The sequence below is a fragment of the Echinops telfairi genome, unplaced genomic scaffold (assembly GCF_000313985.2).
Source record: "Echinops telfairi isolate 266 unplaced genomic scaffold, ASM31398v2 ScPeMD7_7425;HRSCAF=8463, whole genome shotgun sequence".
NCBI lineage: Eukaryota > Metazoa > Chordata > Mammalia > Afrosoricida > Tenrecidae > Echinops > Echinops telfairi.
In genome coordinates, this window is record NW_022111325.1 from 5,908,778 (window position 1) to 5,932,272 (window position 23,495).

Consider the following 23,495-nt stretch of genomic DNA (forward strand, 5'->3'; position numbering starts at 1 on the left):
GCATTGATTTTATGTACTTTATTGATCTTAAAATTGCCATGAGTTACTTCAAAAGCCATCCTTTTAATTATTTGTATTCACCATTAGGGTAAATGATTATATTTTTATGGATTAAAAAATTCAAATAATTTGAAATCCTTGTTGAAAACCAGATCGTACTTTTGTCCCCAAGTAAAAGTGTCATGATCCATTTACTGTGTATTTTCTAGACTACAAACCTATTCCATTCATTTATATGTGGGCAGATACATACAAAAAATGCATCCTTTTTTATAGAAACTATCATTAGGACGGCTAAATGTGCTCATTTGTAAAATAGGATTAATAATATTTGCATAATAGGGCTATTTGGGGCATGAAGTGAGTCAATCTATATAAAATTTGACCCGTTGGTATTGAGTTGACATTTAGTGACCCTATAAGACAGAGCAGAACTGGTCCATGAAGTTTCCAAAGCTACAAACTTTATGGAAACAGACTGCCACATCTTTCACTTGGTGGGCTCAAACAGCCAACCTTTGGGTTAGGTGTTGAATGCTTAACTTCTGTGTTATCAGGGACCCCTAAACTATCTGTTGATATGTGAATACTTATATGTATAAAAACGCTGCCATTAAATTGATTCCAATTCATATTCACCCTTTACAGGTTTTCTGAAATTGTGGGTCTTTGTTGAACAGCCTCAACTTTTTTCTCACAGAGCACTAATGAATTTAAATGACCAATCTTCTTGTTAGCACATCAATACATAATCACGCACACCACTGAGGAACTTTATACAAAGCACTTAGCAATTAAGTTATATGAAGTTACACAATTAATAAAGAGAGGTGTTTCCATTATTGTTGTTTTCAATTTTTACTTGTGATTTCGGTTAAATATTGAGCAAATATTTTTTCCATTCATTTATACCTTTTTTTTTTAACATTGCAATTCCCTCATTGTAAAAGTACTCATCCCACTTCCGCCCTGAAAAGCTATGATGAGGTCCCCCAAAACAGACATCCCTGTCAGAGGGATTAGGGAAAATGATGGGAAAGTCCATTCAAGAGAGGGGAAAGGGCGCAGACACGTCTGGGAGAAGACAAGGGCACAACTGCTGGTAGCAAAAGGGGGAGGACCAACCTCCAAGTAGAGGGGAAAAAAGACTGAAAATACTTTTAAGGACCCTCAGGAGGGAGTATGCCTGGTTAATATGCACCTAAGAAGCCACATTTGCTCGGGTTTCTGTACACACCTTGTGGACTCAGGCCAAGTGTCGTAAACTGGGGAATTGAATCCTGGATCTTTAAGGAGCACATAGGCCATACCACAGGGATTTGATGTGGAAATTCCCCTAGGTGAACTGGGCTCAGCCTCAAACACACCTGTTACCTGAGGATTTAAAACGGAAAATTCATGGTGTTTGAAGAAGCAGAAGACAGATATACCAAGAGTGTTGAACTATCAGTAAGTGGATAAACATTGACTTAGTACATCAATGCCCTATTTGCTGTATTAAGATATATATTATTCCGACATGCCTGTGGTTGACATTGCCAGTAAATATTATAGTAAATTTTGCCTGACAACCAACTCCCATTGCTTATGTGAAAAGTGCCCGACCATATAAGAATTTATTCAGGACAAGTGAATAATTCAGGTATTGCAATATGTAGTTAGCCTACAATGATCCAATATCTGTCTCTCAACAGCACCTTAAAAATTAGTAACAGGCACTAATCAATGACAATATTAACAGACAGTATTAACATCTCCCTTATGCTCCAGGGAGATGATCGATAAGATTCTCTACCATAAATTAAAGAGGAGCCAAAGGTAGATTAAAACAAAACATCCAGGAATGGATTTTTGGTTCACACTAAATCCAAGCTCCAAATTAAGAACAATTAGTTCTGATACATATCCCTGTTTGATATGCAACCTCATAAAGGAAACAAAGAAGATATGGGTGCTATGGCAAAGTGTGGTGAAGAAATTAGATTGTGCCCACCTATCAGATAAAATAACATCTGGGGCCTTAAAGGCTTCTTTCCAAACAAGTAGCCATCTAAGTAAGACATCAACTGGAAGAAGCACACCTACATCTGCACCCAAGATTTGTAAATCATACCAGGGGGTACCCCCCCAAAAATCAGAATTTTGTTTAACCTGCATATTTAATTTTTTTAAATAAAACAACCTTATCACCTTCAAAGCACTCTATATTACACTTAATACATTTGTCAAATATGAGGTTCCATTCTTGAAAACATTTTTCAAACTCATCTGTTTGAATGGCTGACAGTACTTCCATCGTGCTTTTTTTCTTCACCTCTTCTACATCGTCAAATTGCTGTCCTTTCATGCCCCTCTTCATTTGAGGAAACAAAAAGAAGTCACACGGAGTGAGGTCAGATGAGTAAGGTGCATGAGGCAACTGAGGCATGCTGCTTTTTGCCAAAATCTGGTGCCACTGAAATGGCTGCATGAGTAGGAGTATTGTCATGGTGGCAAAACCAGCCGCCCATCTGCTACAAATCAGGCCTTTTCATTGCACACTGTAACGCAATCTTTACAGAACCTTAAATAGAAAGCTTGATTAACAGTCTGACCTTGTGAAATGAACTCAAAATGCACTACCAGTCGACATTTTTGTCCATTTGGAAAGTTGATGGATGTCCAGAATGAGGTTTGTCATCAATCAACATTTCACCTTTTTTGAAATGAGAAAACCACTCATACACTTGACTTTTTCCCAAAGTGCTCTCCTTGTAAGCTGTGTTCAACATCACAACAGTTTCTGAGGAATTTTTCCCAAGCAGGAAACAAAATTTTACAGCCACATGTTGTTCTTTTAATTTGGCCATCACTAAAAAAAAATGAGGTTCGAGTGAAACTGCTTGTGAAAAAATTCACCCAAGAGACACCACTGGGTGCACTAACTCAGAGAGAGTTGCTCAATGCTTGCCTAGTGGGGAAAATGTTCGCCTAGTGGGGAAGTTCTGCTCCGCCCAGCACAATTGCATTTTGGAGGCACCTTTCCTATAATCCAAATCTGAAGGATGGAATAGTATCAGCACTTAAATTGTGAGATTCTGGTGTGTAAAAATTGATGGATACAGTGGAAGCCCAAGATACATTGATAAGATCTACATAGGGGAAAAGCCTCCGGTGATTTACCTCGATCCATAATTGATAGATGGGAATAAACTGATTACCAAACAGAGAGAGAGTATTGGAGAGATGACTCCAGCGGTTCTCAACCTTCTTAATGCCACAATCCTTTAATACAGCTCCTCATGTTGTGGTGACCCCCCAACCACAAAATTATTTTGGTTGCTTCTTCATAACTATAATTTTGCTCCTGCTATGATTCGGGCTACCCCTGTGAAAGGGTCATCCAACCCCCAAGGGGGTCATGACCTACAGGTTGAGAACCACTGTATAGAAGCAGAAGAAAATTAAAACAAATCCACAAGAGCCAAAATATGACTTTGAGTATATCTCAACGGAATTTCAAGAACAGATATGACTCATTGAGCACTATGACAGAGACCTGAAGAACTGTGGGATCCCAGCAAGAATACCATGCTGCTCACCTTGATGGAGAGATGAAGGGAGCACTGAAGGTAAGAGGGCAGCTGCAAAGTGTGAGGAAGAAAACAGAATAGTGTCTGGGGTGTGAAAGGCATGTACTCAAACAAACAGCCATCTAAATGAGTATCAAAAGTCCAAATCAGAGAAGCACATCAACTGGTGCCATCCAAAGATGACCCTAACAAAATCCAAATATGATGAACGGAAAAGTATCGGACCACAGATTGTGGATACCCAATTTGTAGAAAGCTGTGGAGGACAGTGGGAGCCAAAAATCTATTTGCAGAGTATCTACTCAAATTTAGTCTCTGCCAGATCCCCTCTGACCACAGGTGATGGACTATGATAGTTAGGTTTATTGTGCCAATTAGGCCAATAGGAAAATGGGGGCAGAGGTTTATCAGGTTGCAGCTTGATTAGAGGGTGACTGAGATAAATGAAGACAGCCAACATCCCATATCTCTCTTGCTTCAAATATTTGTAAGAAGCCAAGCTATCATTTGATTACTAGCTGCGTCTGACTGAAACCTGCTCTTTGCATCTTCTTGTTGTTAGTGCCTTTGAGTCCGTTCTCTCTCCACAGAACAAAACACTGACCAGTCCTGCACCCTCAAGGGCTGCTGATTCCAATCCTGCCAAGAGGATATTGTAATTCTGATGAACTTACACTGAACTTATAGATGTGGGGGAACAGTTAACATTGACATCCACAAGCATGGAATGTCTTTCTGTTTCAAGGTTTCCTTTAGTTTATTTTAGTGATGATTTTTAGGTGTCTGTACACAAGCCCTTCACTTCACTGGTTAAACTTCAGCGGTGTCATTAGAATTGGTACTGACAAGTACGATAACCCCATTTCCACCCCCCAACAACTAAAACAACAGGCTCATACAGAGGAAGCCCCAAACCACTGCCTGACCGTGTACCAAGAACAAGAGTGAAGGGCAGGGAGGGGGAGGTACGGTGGAGGGGCCCCTCTTGCTTCCTGCATTCCTCACCCTCACCCACCCCTGGCACCCCACCCCTACCCCCAGAGATACTCTGGTCTGAAAATATTCCACTTGAAGATCATCTGGCCAGGCATCACAATTAGCCCTGGTCTATGCATTCCCCCCCATTGATGAGGCGTTACCTGGCACAGTCATGCACCCCTCGGGGATAAATGTACTCCTAGGTGCTTTCTTCTTCTAGATACTATCCTAGATGGCGATGTGTCTGTCATTTCCTTCTCAGTTTGCTCATCACTGTGCAGAAAATCAATTGATATGCGTGTGCTGACCCTGCACCTTCGCTCAAATCATTCCTCTTATATATCTTTGGAGTATGTTTCTTTTCAGAATCATGTCCTTTTCAAAAAGGAACAGTTCCACTTGGCCATACCCTTTTCTTCTTTGCTCACTGACAGTATTTTAGGGCTTGTTTTCAGTGGTCCGTGGTCCACTATGGATCAGCTATTTTGACATAAGCTACTTCCTTTGTTGGTGAAGACTTGTGAAGGGGTCACAGGCTGCCAGGAAAACAAGCACGTCTGTCTCAGAGGAAGTACGACCAGAAGGTTCATTAGAAGCGAGCTGTTGTCTCACATGCTTGGAACACGTTATCAGGAGAGACAAGTCCCTGGAAAAAGAGATCTTTCCTGGTAAAGCAGAGGGTCAGCAAAACAGCAGAAGACCTTTGACAGGCTGGGTTGACACAGGGCCTACAACAATGAGCTCTGCTGTAACAACTGTGAGGACTGACAGCGTGTGCTTCTATCATGCACTGTGTCACTGCCACCAGAACTGGCTAACAATAGCAACATATTGACCATAAGAAACAGTTCTTCGGTCGTGTTTTCATGGCCTTCAGAATAATTTATTTTGCCCCTTAAACCCCCTGCCATTCAGTGGATTCTGATTCATAGCAACCCTGTAAGATAGAGTATAAATACCCCCAGAGACTGACCAAGACCTTTTACAGGAGTGGACTGCCTCATCCTTCTCCCACAGTGTGGCTGATTGGTTCAAACTGCTGACCTTGCTGTTAGCAGCCTAACTCATAATCCACAATGCCACCAAGGATTTCCTACGCCACCAGAGCACCTTAATGTCAGTCCTACATTTCAAAAGTTCTACATGTCAAATCAAGGTGCTATTATTATTGCTGTTATGGGATTATCATTACTTCTAAACAAGTATCGAGAAGCCACTTCCTGATGTTAGGCTGAGTGGGACACTTTGAGAAGTCCATGAGAGCTGAGTCCCATCACTCCCGACTTGGAGCAAGTGTCATTTTACAGGTCACACCACATTGAGAGAGGCAGGTCTGCAGAGGTGGCTGGCGTGTCTCTCAGCATTGACTCCTATGAGTGTAGTCACCGACTTCCTACCTGCTAGAGCCTCCTTCTAATTAACAGTACTCTCCTGAAACTCAAAAATAGTATAGGCCGATGAAGAGAGAACATTAGAGGACAGCCCCTGACTACTGACTTTCCCAATTGCACTTTTCTCCAGAGGATTATGCCACTGTACCTGGAGATCCTCTACTCTAGAAATTCTCCAATTTATGGTAATTCAGGTTGTTCTCCTGGTGGCTGCCTTACTGTCTCTCCTTTTCAACACAACACTGCCTATTGAGAAAGGAACTTCATGCTTTGGATCTTTAATCAGCTCCATTATTTCTAGAAGACCCATGGATAAAGACCTGGAATTAGGTAGGCTAGACAGAAAGTCCCAAAGAGAGAAAGTCTGAGCGATTAGTGCAAAGTGCCTCCAAGCTGCAATTCCTGATCTACCTCTATATAACCTAACAGAGCCAAGTTAACACAAAAACTCTAGCAACAATTTCCATAGATGTGGAAATTTCTGAGCAATTCACTAGAGGATGGTTTTGTTTTGCAGAAAATAGTAAAGTATAAATGCATATTCTATGAAATGCAATGGTGCATATTATGCATATAATACCTGGAAGATATAACTAATAATATGTGGATGATTGACCCAAATCAAATGCCAGGAGGTGATGAATGTTTACTCATCTACTTTGAATTATCATTAAGTCTGGACAGGTAGCAGCTACGATCTATACTGTATAGTTTAATCAAGGTGGGAGCGGTGTAGGGAATATAATTCTTTCAGTGTGGGGGAGTACTTCATTTAGAATACTAAACTGCAACTGTTACACAGAGAGCTCAGCAGATAACAAAATCATTAACCTTTTCTCTCTGGAGAAAGATGAGGCTCTCTAATCTCATAAGTAGTTATAGCTTCAGAAACCCATTGACCCTGTCTTTATAGGGTTGTTATTAGTTCAAATCAACAAGATGCAGTGCATTTGACTTGATGTGGTTTAATATGTGCAAACCTATTCTTCGTTCGTTTCTTCCTTTTGTTTCCCTCCTTCTTTCTTCTTTCCTTTCTTCCTTCAGAGGAAGCTAGTTCTAATTATATCAAATCAAGAAAATCAAAAGGGGCATAGGGGAAAAGCTACTACATACAAATATTCCTGGGGTGAGGTCCAGGTACTGTGGCAGGGGCCAAACCCAATCCAGGGATACATATGGCAGCCAACTAAATAGGAAGGGGAAAGAAAGAGAAGAAAATTGAAAAGACATAGGTAGGGGGGTAGCAGGGTACTAACCCATCCAAGGGGAGGGCATTGTTTATATCTCCACAGGAGAGGGAGAGAGAGAACAGCCTTCAACCCGGTGGGCCAAGACATGAATACAACATACCAGCATGTACCAGGAAACCAAGAGAGAGGTCTGCAGAGCCAGTCCCAATCCCAGCTATGTACCCCACCCCCACCCTGAAGGATGCACTTCAAAGGACAGTACTGAAGGTACAGCTTAGGGAGAGGGGCGCGTCTGATTAGAGCACACAGGAGAAAAGAACAGGGAAGGAGAGAGAGGGGAACACACCCTGGCCCACCAAGCCCTGAGGACAACATTCCTGCTCAGAGCAGACAATGCACAGAGAGGACCATAGGGTCAGCCCCACCACGAGACGAGATGTCCCTCACTGAACCATAACGCTACTGGAGACAACACTGGAGACACAGTGCAGCAATTGTCAAACCTGACCTCATCACACTGGGGCAAAACACTAGGGCATGCAACAGAGCAGCAAGGGGAGCAAAGCGATGAAATCCCCAGGGAATACCAAAAATAGACTTCGGAGACAGAGAGCGGCACCCCCATCAAACTAGACTCGAAAACACTCCTAAAGGTAAACACACACACACACACACCTGGAGCTATTCATAGGCTTTTCCGGTTTTTTTTCATTGGCTTTCTTTTTGTTGCTGTTATTTTGTTTTTGTTTGTTGTTGTTGTTGTTTTCACTAAAGGAAGAGTAGATTCCAGGAAAGAAAAATGTGTTCTGCTTTCAATAAGTTGTTTGAGAAGTCAGTAGGAGGACTCAAGATGGATGAGACATTTTCCTAAGGGCTTTTCAGAGATTGACTCATGTAATCCTTTCTGATAAACAGTAGCCACAGGAGGGATATTAATGAGAAGAAGATCAAAAGAGCCTATACCAGACCTAAAGGAACAAAGATTTCCCTGAGCTCATAAGAACACAGAAACATGTGGCATTTGTGAATTGCACATCTTGGCTGCAACAGAAAGAGGTGGCTGGATCTATATGACAAAGTTCATGCTTTTGCCACATTCAGAGAAAGACATTTAGGGACAATTACCCAAGTTAACACTGAAAGACAAGCAGATAAAATATAAATGCTGACTTATCCAGGTACACAGAAATGGACATGCAGGTAGATATCTACATTTCTTGGTACCTTCAATCCCAACATCCCAAAACTTACTTTCACAGCAATGGTATCAGAAATACCTTTTTAAGCCTCCTTCCATCCTTCCAAAATATTTCACTCTCCTCCTGACATGGGGCACTCTGTCTACTTCCTCTTTCCTGCTGTGCGCTACCCACAGTATTCATGGGCATGAGTGGGCCTTTCATTTTAGACTCTCAACCCACAAAAGGGCTACTAGCTCAAAGGACTAAACCCATACCCGTCAAGTCCATTCCCCGTTCACAGTGACCCTGTATAGGGTTTCCTAGACTGTATATCCTTACGGGAAAGGATAGTGTCCCATAGAGCAGCTGGTGGGTTTTAATCACTAATCTTGCAGTTTTCAGTACAATACTTAACCAACAGTGACACCAGGGCTTGTGGCTCAAAGGTCAGGGCTATACTAAACAAGAAAGGTGAGCATGAAAGAAGAGACTTAAAGGGGTGAAAAGGAAAAGAGTATGGCCCACGAGAAATCAGTAAGCACAGTGTGAGTAAAGGGGAAAATATAAGACAAGCAGCATCTCAATTGGCCTATCTTTATCTCTTTATTCTTCAAAATTATCAAGAAAAATTATCTTTCAAATCAAATTTCTTGGTTCTATATTTGACATAAGAGTGCCTGGATCCTGAAGGAGTCATCTGTCCTGGATTCCTTGTGTTTCCAGTTGCTATCTGTACCAATGTACATCCTCTGGTCTAGCCAGATTTGTAAGGTAGAATTGGGATCATAAGAGTGTGGGGGAGGAAGCATTTAAGAACTAGAGGAAAGTTATATGTTTCAGCATTGCTGCCCTGCACACTGATTGGCTCATCTCCTCCCCACAACCCTTCAGCAAGGGGGTGTCCAGTTGCCTACCGTTGGGCTTTGAGTCTCCACTGCACTCACCCACCTTTACAATGATATTTTTTGTTCTTTGATGCTTGATACCTGATCCCTTTAACAGCTCGTGGTCACGCATGCTGTTGTGCTTCTTCCTTGTGGGCTTTGTTGCTTCTGAGCTAGTTGGCCACTTGCTTGTCTTCAAGCCTTTAAGACCCCAGATGCTATATCTTTTGATAGTCGGGCACCATCAGCTTTCTTCACCACCTTTGCTTATGCACACGTTTGTCTTCAGTGATCGTATCAGGAAGGTGGGCACCCACTGATCTGATTTTTAGTTCTTTGATGTCTGATATCTGGATGACTCCTTCAGGACCAGTGGTGAGAGGGGCCTGGAGGGTGAAGGGAATGTGGGGTAGAAAGAGGGAACCGATTACAAGAATCTAAGTATTGCCTCCTCCCTGGGGGAGGGACAGCAGAAAAGAGGGCGGGGCGTGGGGACGTCGGACAGGGTAACTTATGACAAAACTATAATTTATGAACTATGAAGGGTTCATGGGGGAGGGGGGAGGGAGGAAGGGAGGGGGCAAATGAGCAACTGATATTAGGGGCTAAAGTAGAAGACAAATGTTTTGAGAATGATGAGGGCAACAAATGGTCATATGTGCTTGACACAATGGATGTATGTATGGATTGTGATAAGAATTGTATGACCCCCAATAAAATAATTTTTTAAAAAGAGTGCCTGGATCATGCACATGATTTATGCACTCAGAGGTGTCTTGTCATCACTTCTGGAAAATTAGTCATTGAACACGTATGGGACACTCCTAATCTGACATGCATGAAGTCCACACAAGCTGCTCTTTTAGCAGCACACATAGTGTCATGGATTGAATGGTGCCCACCAAGATTACTTGTCCATTTGGCTGGGCCATGATTCTCAGTGGTTTGGCAGTTATGCCATGATGTAGTCAGCCCCATGATGCAATCTCATGTGATCAGCTAATCAGTTGTAAGGGGATAAGGATGGGATGAAAAACTCTTACTCATGTCACAGTGAAGATCAGATGTAAGAGGTTTCCCTGGGGTGTTGCCTACGTCATCTTCTAACTTATAAGAGAGAAAAGAAGTCATATGCTTATAGGGATTTTGTTGTTGTGGCAGCATTAACTAAGACAGTAGGTTTAAATGCCAGGAATAAGGTTTAGACATAGACAAAAGAAGTCATATGCTTATAGGGATTTTGTTTTTGTGGCAGCATTAACTAAGACAGTAGGTTTAAATGCCAGGAATAAGGTTTAGACATTGAGGTAGTTAGTTTATTGTGCCAACCTGGCCGGTAAATACATGGGTTAATTGAAGGGCAGAGGGATAAATGGCTCAGTGAGCCTCGCCTTTCTAGTTCTCGGGTCTCTTGCTTTCTGAAGGTCGGACCAGGGTGCAGTTGCCTCAGCCAGTTCTCTGCTTCAGCTGGCCAGGCTCACTTCCTGCAAGACAACCCTGAGGAGAAGCCACATGGACCTACCCTGATGCAGCCCTGGGTGCTAGAGCACCTGTGTGGAGACCCCTGCTAGTGCTGAGATGCTTACACACTCACTGATTCGGCTTTCCTCCTGCAGCTGGCATCATTGCATCTGTTTTGTGAGATGGAGGAGGGCTTTGTGGATTGGTGTTGGACATATGGGCTAATGAGTTAATGTTGGACTTCTGGGCTTGGGCAGCACTGGGTTGGGATGTTTTCTTGATGTACACTTAACCTTTATATAAAACTCTCTCTTATACATGGATTTCTGTGGATTTGTTTCTTTAAAGTACCCAGGCTAACACAGACATATATTTAAATTTTCCTACTCCAGTATTATGTGAATAGCATTCTAATAGATATGTTCCAGAAACGTTGGTCCTTTGGGGAATCCAGAATTTGAAAACACCTGAGACATTATGTAATCCAATTTCTTCATCTAATAGAGAGAAAACTGAAGTACAGAGAGACTGAATGAAGCTGTCAGGATCGTAAGATCTCTCAGCCAGTTAGGAAACTTCATCCTGAGAAAATATCATATTTCCACCAAAATCTAATTTGATTTTTGGACATTGGAAATGAAAGATTTTCTTATACATAAATAATGTTTATATTCTGAGACATTCCATGACTCTAGATTCATGTTGTTTCTGATAAAGTTGCTTATTGCCTATTCTTGAGTATGTAAGTAAGGTGATTAAGAGTTAGGCAATGAGCCATTTAAGTGACCTGTCCAAGGCCTTTTTCCCTTAATATCCTACTGATTTCCCTTTGATCTGTGGTCTTCTTAGAGCAAACATGTTTATAAATGAGAAAAGAAAGGAATAAAACTATATACAAAACAGTATCTGTGTGTGTTGTTATTTTACTTACAGATTTGTCTTTTCATTCCATGCCTCAACTTCATTTAATATTTTACAATTTTCATCATATAACCTCTCCTTGGAGGAAAAGAGAAAAGAAGAAGTTAGATTCCCTTAATTTTAAAGTGTGTGGGCCAAAGAGAGGATCACAGCAGTGCACACAGATGTTTTCTGCCACCACATGCATATTAGAAGTGTGATTTGTGCCTTCTTGTGCCAACTTTAAAGATATGCAGAAGGCAAAGAAATATCCCTGGGATATCACAGTATGACAAAAATGAGAAGAAATGCATCTAAGGTTGTTGGTAATATTCTTTCTTTACAGCTAGCTGCATGGTGAGACATGGAATTTAATTAAAGCCTTTTCATACATTTTACATATCTTATAAATTTCACAATTAAACTTAAAAGTCATTCTTTATTCACCCATAGACTAATAACTATATTCTTATTACAAGCATTTTCTCAAATAATGTTAAATAAGAAAAAAATCATTTTTTCTTCAAATAAAATCATCATCATCAGTACACTGTGTATCCTTTCAGACTCCTGATCTTTTTATTCATTTATATACAAATGCACAAATGCATATACACGTAATGAAGCACACTTTGTTTATAGAACAGTTCCACAGTGAATAATGTGGCCATCTTTCTGTATAGAGATTCAGCCTTGGAAACCCTATGTGGACATTTTAGTTTTAACCTTGTCTATGGGGTCACTATGAGTTGACATTGGCTCAACAGCAATAGGCTTGGATTCTATAGAGAGAGAGAGAGATATATAGTGGGTGTGCTTTGTGCTGCTACCCACAAGGTCAGCAGTTCAAAATCACCAGCTGCTTTGTGGTAGAAAGAAGGGCCTTTATACTCCTCGAAAGAGTTCCAGTCTTGGGGATAGAAGAAAAGAGAGCGTTATAGACTTGGACACTCACAAGGACAGTTCTACCCTGCCCGGTAAGGTCACTATGAGTTGGCATCGACTGGATAGCAATGAGGATTTTTGGTTGTGTGCCTGTGTGTTTGTGTGTATTTTGAGAGTTATAGTCTCAGAAACCCACAGTTATGTTCTGTCCTAGAGGGTCACTGTGGGTTGAAATGGACTCAGTAGCAGTGAGTGAGTGAGTGAGTGAGTGAGTGAGTGATCCAAAGTCCAAAGATCAGGCCAGTGTGAATTCTAGAAATTTGAGTTCCAAATCTATGAACCAGGTAAGTTGATAACTTCCCCAGGATATCTATGTTATAATCTTAAAGCAGAAGAATCCTTCTTCCTTAAAATAAAACCCCAATTTTGCTCATAAAGCTGTCAACAGACAGGATAAGGCCCACCTGTGCTATGGAAGATAACTCAGTTTGCTTAACATCAAATGATTATAAATGTTAACCATATCTAAAAATACCCTTAGCAGTATTTGATTGACAACTGTGCACCATACCTCAGCTAAATTGACACATAAAATTGGCCATCATGGCCCATATTGAGTTTTATTTTTATTAATAATTTTATTCACTCAACCATCACAAAATTATTGAACAACTACAGTACCTCTACATATTTACAAAGAGCAGAGCAATTGCCTTAACCCCAAACTAAATCAGACTTGAGCCTAGAATGGATGAAAAAAAAAAATTTTTTTATTGTGATAAAACTCTGAGATTTTGGAGTTACTTTTTTTTTTTTTTTTGAGAAATGGGAACTTAGACAGCACATAAGCTGAGCGCACGCAATGTAGTGGTAGGGTCTGTTTCAGGTATTCTTCAGTTCAGTGCTGTTCAGGTCTATTGACTTTAATTGTTTCATTCTATTGACTTTAATTGTTTCATTCTATTGACCTTAATTGTTTCATTTCATCCTTTAGCTTTAAAAACCTGAATAAAATAAATAAATAGTAAAACATAGAGGTGCAAAGAATCAGTTACCCTCCCTTGCTTGTACTAATGCCGTTGTCTTGAAATGAATCTCTCTTTCCCTCTTCTCTTTAAATTTTCTCCCCCACCCCCTCCACCCTCCTCTGAATACATTGTTTGGTCAGATCATTCTTGTGAAGTGAATATCCTGCATGAGGTTTGCACTACTACTTAGCAAAGGCATGTATGCAGGTGCCTCAAGCTCCTACCCTCACACAGAAATGCAGATGACAGTCAACATGAAACTAACCCATGGGAAGAGCCCACGTGGCAGACAGAGGGTTTGAAGGTGAAAGAAAGCAGGGGTTGTGGTTTATGCCAGGCCAGTGGCACTGTACTTCTAGGTGCAGAATCCTGTGTGGCACAGTTAACGTGTCTTGCTGCTAAACTAAAAGAGTGTGGTTTGAGCCAACCCAACGTCACCTCAGAAAAAAGGATTGGCGATCCGTTTCTGGAATATCAGCCATTGAAAACCCTCGGGGCACAGGTCTATCTGACGCAACTGAGAACAACATGAGTCCACAGGAACTTAGAGCAGTTCTATTTATAGAAGGCACAGGAATGGCTAAGGAGACTTGGTGGTGTAATAGGTTAGGCCTTGTACTGTTAATGATGAGTGTGGCAGTTCCAATTTACCATCTGCTGCAAGAGAGGAAAGTGAAGCTGTCTGCTTGCTTTTGTTAAGATGTATGCTTTTGAAAACTTTAAGGAGCGGTTCCACTCTGTTTCATGGGTGGTTGTGAGTCTAAAGGACTCAATTGCAGTGGTGATGTGGGAATAGGGATTGGCTTTGAGAAGAGAATATTCAAGCTATGGGTACTTTTGTATACTTGTTCGGGTGATTTGTCTAAATTAAACGTCCTGCATTGAACTTGCACTGTGAAAAGGGGGCTCTCTGTGGAGCTGTGTGGGTACCATAGCTCTGTATATCTGCCTTCTGAAGTTCATATCCTCTTAATTGTGTATCTAGGGTGTGTATTTCCTAAAAGACAGGTTGCTCCATTCTGTGAGAAGCAGGTGTGCTCGATATCTGAGTCTCCCATACCACCTCCTGTTTGGTAGGCCCTGTCCAGCTTTCTGAACGTGAACAGAAAATACCACCCACTTAGAGAGCTGAGCTTCCTGCATACAGTTCTCACCTTAATGAAACTGTGAACTTCAGACTTCAGCTGCAACTTTTCTCCATTTTCTGACAGCTTAAAGAATGTAATTTGAAGTTTATCCCCTTCCTTACAGTTGATTTTGGAGGGTGATCCAAGCCCTACTACTTCCATGATCCTTGTGTTGTCATTCGGGTTAAATGAGATGCGATTCCTTCCTTCAGTTCTATGAAAATTATCCCCTAACCTCTGATAATCTGATTAAGGCGTGTCATATCAATCAAACATTAGATGTACTTCCAAAAGCCTTCAATCAAAATATTATTTGAAAAAAAGGAGCTTTGCTACTGACAGATAAATTTGTATATCTGATACATGCTAGCAAATTCAAAACGAGGAGACAAATATATTACTCTGAAATTTTGCCTCATGAACCTCTTTCCAGACTCAAGCTCCTTTCTTTTATGAGGCCAGGATAATCCCAGTAGGCGGCAAAGAGTAGATGTAAAATATGGGACGTCTCCAAGGTCAAATGCCAGAGAAGCCAAGGAATAGAAAGGCATTGAAGTTAGGAGAAAGTTATTTAAAGCAACGATGCAGGAAAGGCATAAGTCAATGATGTACAACCTAGTAAAGAGTGTGAACAAGAGTAAGGAATCAAGGACAGAAAATAATTCAAAATCAAAACTTGGTCAAAAGAGAACATAGTACTGATGTTCTCACCTGAGAGCTAATAATACTTGAGGTTTAATTTTCGAGGCTGGTTGATTATATGTTTGTGGAAGGTTGCCATATTGAAGACTGAGAATCAGGGCAAAAAAGCATAGCCTTCATATCAAAGACCCTTTTTCTGAATTTTCCTTGAAAAGAAAGATTATCTCTGTCCATTCCTCTCCCACTATCCCTAGCCCAGTGCAGTTTATACTAAGACCCCTAGATGCATATTAAGCAGATTCTCTCCAAACGGAAAACAGACACACAAGTGTAACTTCCCAGAGGCCCAGACTCATAATATTTTATTATTACTCATGTCTATTAACTATCCTTATGCTAAACACTTTTCTTCGTTAATCAGAGTTCTTCAACCCTCCCTTAATTATCAGTGTTCCAGATCAACGGATTTGGTCTAATATTTAGTATTCAACTACAATTACTTTGGCTCCACAGTGATGTTGGGTGCCATCCAGTCAGTTCGAACTCGTCGTGACCCTCTGTACAAAAGGACTAACCACCACCTGGTCGTGCGCCATCCTCATAACTGTTATAGTTGAAGCCATTGTTGCAGCCACTGTGTCAATCCATCCTGTTAAGGACCTTCCTCTTTTTCCCTGCCCCTCTACTTTACCAAGAAAGATGTCCCCACCTAAGGACTGGTCTGTCCTGATAAAATTTCCAAAGTATGTGAGATGGAGGTGTACCATCCAGGCCTAAAAGGAACATTCTGGCTATACTTCTTGCAAGACAGATAAATTTATTCTTTTGGAAGTCCATGGTAACTTCAATATTCTTCACCAGCACCATAATTCAAGTACATCGATTCTTCATCAGTCATCCTCATTCAATCTCCAACTTTCACAAGCATGTAAGGAAACTGAAAATACCATGGTTTGTGTCCGTTGTAATTTAGTCCTCAAAGTGTGGGGGGAGGTCATCCTCCCTGAAGATAGTCAGTCGCCAGACCAAGGGGTGGGCCTGCTCCCTGCTGCTGGGGACAATGAGCTAAAGCTTGGGACCATTAGCTTGGTTCCTGTAGGAGGGGTTTACACCCTACTGCTAATGGTTCCTATGGATACCCAGGGAACAGGTCAAAGTTAAGCTGCCATCCTAAATCTAGGATCTGCCCATCTTGCCACAAGTATACCCCCAATCCCTCCTCTTCCTATTGTGTGTATGTCCCTAGACCACCCCCTCTCATTACTGTGTAACCTATAGTGCAACCCCTTCCTGTGATGTATGTCTTCACCTATAATTAGTGGGCTTGCATCGTCCCGCCCCAAAGGTATATAGGCCTGGGCTAGCAATAGAGCTCGCTCTCTCTGACTTCTCTCTGCTGGGTTCTCTTGCTGGTTGCTCCCCTCTCTTCCCTCTCTCCTCTCCCATCCTTGATCCCCTGTTCCCTTGACCTCCTTCCCTTCCCCCTCTCTCCACGTGAACCACCAAGCTGGGCTGAGGTGAGCAATGCTACCATGTAACGTGTCTGACTGCATCATTGCAATACCTCTTCATCTCTCATGCTCTCGGTGACTTTAATATAATATATATATATATATATATATATATATCATACAATTGTGCATTAATGAACCTGTGGGTAGTAGTAATGGGGGGGCTGGCTTCCCCCACTCCATAAACCTAATACTGAACTCAAAGTAAAAGCCTTGTTTTTCAAGACTTTAAAAAATTCTTGTCCAGTGGATGAATGCAATGCATCCTTTGACCCTTTGACTACTGCTTCCATGACCATTGATTGTGGATCAAAGCAAGAGCAAATACTTTATTTCAATTGTTTCTCCACTTATCATTATGTCACATATTGGAACAGTTGTGGGGATTTGGGATTTATTTTTACATTGAATTATAAGCCATACTGAAGGCTGCAATCTTTGATCTTCATCAGCAAGTGCTTCAAGTCCTCCTCACTTTCAGCAAGCAAGTGGTTATTTCATCTGCATATTGCAGGTTGTTAATAAGCTTTCCTTCAAGACTGGTGCCACATATTTTTTCATATAATCCAGCTTCTTTAATTATTTACTCAGCTCACAGATTGAATAAGTATCATGAGAGGATACAACATTGACACGCAACTTTCTGGATTTTAAATCATGCCATATCCCCTTGTTCTGTTCCCACAGCTGTCTCTTGATCCATGTATAAGTGCTGCATCAGTACAATTAGGTGTTCTGAGATTCTCATTTTTTACAACACTATCCATAATTTGTTATAATTCACACAGCCAAATGCCTTTGCATAGTAAAGAGAAAAAACAAAAACAGAAGTAATCTTGCTGGTAGTCTACTTTCAGCCAAAATTCATGTGAAATTAACAATGATATCCCTCATTCCACATCTTCATCTGGTCTGAACCTCTGGCAGATCCCTGTCAATGCTCTGAGGGAACCATTGTTGGTTGCTCTTCTGCAGAATTGTACTTGGATGTGATCTTAATGTTATTGTTCTATCATTTGAGCCTCCTGATGAGTCATCTTTCTTTAGAATGAGTACAAATATGAATCTCTTCCTGTCAGTTGGCCAAATGGCCATTTCCCAAATTTCGTGTCAGAGATGACCGAGTGATTCCAGTGCTCTATCAACTTGTTGAAATATTTCAATTGATATTCTATGAATTCTGGAGTCTTGTTTTGGGCTACTAGTTTCAATGCAGCTTGAACTTCTTCTTTCAGTACCATTGGTCATTGTTCATATGCTACCTCTTGAATTGGTGAAATGTCTACTAGTTGTTCTTGGTAGAGTGACTGTGTATTCTTTCCATCTTCTTTTGATGCTTCCACCATCATTCAGTATGTTGCCCATGAAAGTTTCAATATCCCTCAAGGCTTGAATTTTTTCTTGAGTTCTTTCAGTTTCAGATAATGCTGAGCATGTTCTTCCTTTTAGATTTTCTCATTTTAGAACTTTGCATATTTCATTATAATGTTTAGCTTTGTCTTCTCTAGCTGCCCTTTGAAATTGTATATTTACTCTTTGACATCATCCTTCTTCCACTTGATTCAGCTGCTCTATGATTAAGAGCAAGTTTCAGAGTCTCTTCTAACACTTAGATCTGTTCTTGCTTTCCTGGATTTTTAATGACTTTTCACTTTCTCCATGAACGATGCTCTTGATCTCCTGCTACAGATCATCAGGTCTTCTGTAATTAGTGTTCAATGGGTCAAATCTCTTCTTGAGATGGTCTCAAAATTGCTGACCCACCCTGCTATCGGCTGCCTTCAGGCAGACTCTGCCTGCCTTGCCCGAGGAAAGACTCTGCTGCCTGCTTCCTTGACTTTGGATCCAGCAGCCCAAGTGAGTTGAAGGCCTTCCAGTATATTAACTATTCCACAAAACTGAGTTGAACTGAGCCCTCTGTACTGCTGTATGGACTAATTAGCTGTTATTCTTCTTGTTGCTGTATAAATCTATCTATCTATCTATCTATCTATCTATCTATCTATCTATCTATCATCTATCTATCTATCTATATCATCACAGGTGTCCTGGTTTTGTTTCTCTAGAGAACCCTGCCTAACACAAATGCTGTTCATAAGGTTTTCAAAAATTCATTCTTTCAAGTGCGCAGTCCATTCCTTCTTCAGAGTCTGTTCTTAGTCTGGAAGCTCTGCCGCAGCCTGTTCTCTTCCCATGACCCTGCTGGCATTTGAAATACCAGTGACACAGCTTCCCACATCACAGCAACACACAAGCCACCACAGTAGGACAAACTGCTAGACAAGTGGTGGTCCACAACAGTAGTCAATTAAAATACAAAGTCCATGTATAGAGTACAAAAGTAACCTAGAGAGATAACATTATTTGTTCATAAAATAGTTTTTATGGAGGCTAAAAAGAAGTTGAAATATGGTTGTGATAGTTTCTTGACAGTAAAAACACTTCTACTGTGTCTGAGTTTGGGCATATCATTAGTTTGTGGTACATTATTTCTTCCTGTGTTTGTTTGCTTTTCATATATTAAAAATTATAATGAATGATTCCTAAGGTTCTTTCAAGCTCAGCGTGGAGAATAAATTATTCTTAATAACCAATACAAAATTATATTTAGGAACTTACCTTATGTATTACAAACACTCCATTCACAATTGTTCCCATAGGTTGACTTTAAAGCTTATTGATCTTTGGGGTTCACTAGATTTTCTGATAATATGCTTTGAAACACTGATCTTCTGGTCAGATTCAGCATCAGATACAAGTGAGTCATTATTTACCTCCAGAAAAGTATTTTGGTGATAAAACCTTGATATTTTAATTATTTACTTTGAGATGAATTTTTCTTTTGGCTGTCTTGAAAACATTCACAAAAAAGGATCCATTGTCATTGTTAAATGAAGCATCATTTCTTTCTTCCCTTCTTAGGACTCACACTTGAATGACTTTATTGCGTTCAGTACCATGGCTGCAACATATCTTTTCTGCAATCCTTCTTGCATGGACTTCTCCTGGACCACCATCTCTCTGTTTCCCAGGATGAAGACAACAGAATAAAAGCATTAGATGTGACTAAATAAGGTATTATTCCATGGATATTGCCCAGATATAAAAATATATAGCATCTGGGGTCTTAAGGGCTTGAAGTTACACAAGCCGCCAGCCAGCAGTGAAGCAACAAATCCACCTGGAAGAAGCACACCACTGGTGCGAACATGAGGAGCTATAGGGACCGGGTACTAGACATCAGCAGACACATAACAAACAGAAACATATTGGTGAGAACGCGGGGGCCTGGAGCAGAAATCCAAAGTCCATCTGTAGACAGTGGAACAATCTCCCCACAGAGGGGCCACAAGGAAGGGATGAGTCACTAGGTGCAGTAAAGCATCAATGAAACACTATATTCCTCTGGTTCCTTGAGGCTGCCTCACCTCCCACTACCATGACCCCAGAGCTGCTTCCCGGTTCAGACTAGACCAGAACATGTACACAGGTATAGATAAGAGATGGGAGCTCAAGACACACAGAATCCAGGAACAGGAATGGGAAGAGTGATACCAGAAGGGTAGGGGAAAGAGGGGGAAAGGAAGGGAGAAAGGGGAACCAATTGCAATGAGATCGACACATAACCATACACCCCTCTACAAAGAGAATAACAACAGAAAACATGGGGGAAGGGAGACAGTGGTCGGTGTGAAAGCTAAAAATAATAACAATGTACAATCAATTAGGGGTTTATGAGGGTGGGGGCGGGGGTTAAAAAACAAAGAGGAGCTGATACCAAGGGCTCAATAGAAAGGAAATGTCTAGAAAATAATGAAGGCAACATATGTATAAATATGCCTGATTCAATCGATGGATGGGTTGTGATAAGATTTGCACGAGCCCCAATAAAATGATTTTTTTTAAAGGTATTATTTGAAACCTTTACTTCACTCACAATGTTAAAACTCAGGAAATCAAGTTAAGACAGCTGAAATCAAAGGAAAGGGGTTAGAGGGGTTCAGAAGTGCTCTGAGACCTAGAACTATCTAGATGAAATTGGTAATACAGAAGCATGATTTACTTTGCTTTGTTCAGATAAGGTAGCACAATATAGTGCTTGATAATGCCATTTTGGGAGGCAAACTCCAAATCAGTGTCAATATTTTACATCTGTTATATATATATGCAAGGGGGCACCCCCCTCCATCCCACCCCCAAATGTAATTGTGCTGGATGGAGTGGAGCTTTTGTAAGCATTTGTCCTACTAGGCGAGCATCAAACAACTCATTCTGAGTTAGTGCACCCAGTGGTCACCTGGGAAGGTTCTCTCTGGTCACAGTGCATGTTTTTGGAAAAGCAGTCTTGGTTCTCTCGAACCCCATTTTTTGTAATGGTTGATTTAAGAGAACAGCGTGCAACTGTGAAATTTTGTTTCCTGCTCAGGATAAATGCCACAGAAACTGTTGTGATGTTGAACACAGCTTACATGGAGAGCCCTATGGGGAAAAACCTCAATTATGAGTGGTTTTCTCATTTTAAAAAGATGACATGTCAGTTGATGACAAACTTCATTCTGGACAATTTCCCAAATGAATAAAAATGTCAACTCATAGTGCATTTAGGGTTCATTCCACCCGGTCAGATGTTCATCAAGCTTTCTAGAGAGGTTCTGAAAAGATTGCCTAACAGTATGCAACAAAAAAAAGGTCTGATTTGTGGCAGAAGGGGGACTGGCTTTGCCATCACAACAATGCATCTGCTCACACAGCCATCTCAGGGTGCCATTTTTTGGCAAAAAACAGCATGCCTCTCTTGCCCCACCCATCTGCTCACCGGATGCTTCATGTGACCTCTTTCTGTTTCTGAGAATGCAGAAGGACATAAAAGGACAGCAATTAGACAACGTAAAAGAGGTGTAGAAAAAAATGAGAGAGGTGCTGCCAGCCATTCAAACAGATGAGTTTGAAAAATGTTTCCAAGAATGAGATCACAGATTTCACGAATGTACTTTTTTATTATTAAATACTTTTATTGGGGGCTCTTACATCTCTTATCACAATCCATACATTCATCCATTGAGTCAGGCGCATTTGCACATATGCTGCCATCATCATTTTCAAAACATTCTTTTCCCACTTGAGCCTCTGATACCAGCTCCCCATTTCTCCCCCCTCCCTCTCCCACCCTCCCTCCCTCACAAACTCTTGATAAGTTATAGATTATTATTTTCATATCTTACATTGTCCTCCATCACCCCTTACCCACTTTTCCGTTGTTTGTCCCTCAGGGAGGGGGTTATAAGTTGATCCTTGTGATCTATTCCCCCTTTCTCCCCCCACCCTCCTGTAATCCTCCTGGTATCTTTACTGCCATTGGTGACCCTGAGGGGTTGATCTACGCTCGATTCCCTATGTTTCAGACTCATCTGTAGGAGTGTGCATGTTCTGGTCTAATCCAATTTGTAAGATAGAATTAAGGTCATGATAGTGGGGGAAGGAAGCACCAAAGAACTAAAGCAAAGTTGTGTGTTTCATCGGCGCTATACTGCACCTGACTGGCTCATCTCTTCCCTATAACCCCTCTGTGAGGGGATGTCCAATTGTTTACAGATGGTCATTGGGTCTCCACCCCATTTTCAATGGGTATTGACAAATGTATTAAGTGTAATGGAGAGTACTTTGAAAGTGATAATGTTGTTTGGTTAAAAAAATACATAGCTTTTTGGGGGGGGGAATTCTGGTTGGTTTGGAGATATATATATATGTATCTCAACTGGAAACTTTAACCTCACATTGGTCAGTGCCGATGTATAAATGTATTCTCCCTTCCATCAAAATTATGACAATTCTGCAAGGGAACCCCGTGGTCTGAGCTCCCTGTGATGGTGGACTCCCTTTGCTGCAAATGGATTGGAAGTGACACTCTCGCTTTCATCCTGATTCTTTCATTCTCCTCCTGATCTCAACTCACACACTGCCATTGAGTCCATCCCAACTCGCAGCAGCCCGATGGGGAGGAGATGTGCCCCGGTGGGTTTCTGAAACTGTAACTCTTCATGGGAGTAGAAAGTCGCATTTTTCTCCCAAGGAGTTTTAACTGCTGCCTTGCAGTTAGCAACCCAAAGAGTAAGCCACTATGCCACCAGGACTTCTTCCTCTGGTAGTAATCCGCTTTCCAACACCCTTCCTGAAAACAACGTCCTGTCTACCTGTGGACTCCAACCAGTGACAGCATGTTAAAATGACCAGTGCCTGGTTGATGAATATGAAACAATTTCTATTTCTATTACCTAGACATACTTTTCATATTATAGCCTTGCTTTCACTTACTTGCATGCAATAACATAGCACAGGGCCAATGTGGAAAAGAACAGATTGTGACTAATTCTTAAAAAAAGGGGGAAGTCAATCCACTTACCCCATCCTCCCTTACCACGTGGGAAGATTTTGGGTGCAGCACATCAGTCCATGACATCACTTCCTATGGATGTAGAGGCATGATGATTCATTCTAGACTGACTTCCTTTTCTCATTACTTTTGTTTCTTATTTACCTTTATATTTCTTATCAAGTGATTTTTTAAAGCATACATATTAACTCAGAGTGGATGATTATAAGTGACTGAGAAAATTTAATATCATTTTGTGTTAGGAAAAGTATAAAATTATTGATCCGAACTTGCTTTGGGGAGAGCAAGAGCGAGAGCGAGAGAGCGAGAGAGCGAGCGAGAGAGAGAGAGAGAGAGAGAGAGAGAGAGAGAGAG

General features: G+C 41.1%; 1 protein-coding gene across 1 annotated transcript in view; it reads right to left on the reverse strand.

Annotated features, from left to right (window-relative positions):
• Positions 1 to 10,195: 10,195 nt before the first annotated feature.
• The window catches only part of AIM2 (absent in melanoma 2), a 24,909-nt gene continuing 11,609 nt past the window's right edge, over positions 10,196 to 23,495 (reverse strand). The window contains 5 exon segments of the mRNA XM_004714805.1: positions 10,196 to 10,303; positions 14,625 to 14,803; positions 16,627 to 16,635; positions 19,366 to 19,443; positions 19,446 to 19,771. Of these exon segments, the coding sequence (XP_004714862.1) occupies positions 10,196 to 10,303; positions 14,625 to 14,803; positions 16,627 to 16,635; positions 19,366 to 19,443; positions 19,446 to 19,771 (700 nt within the window).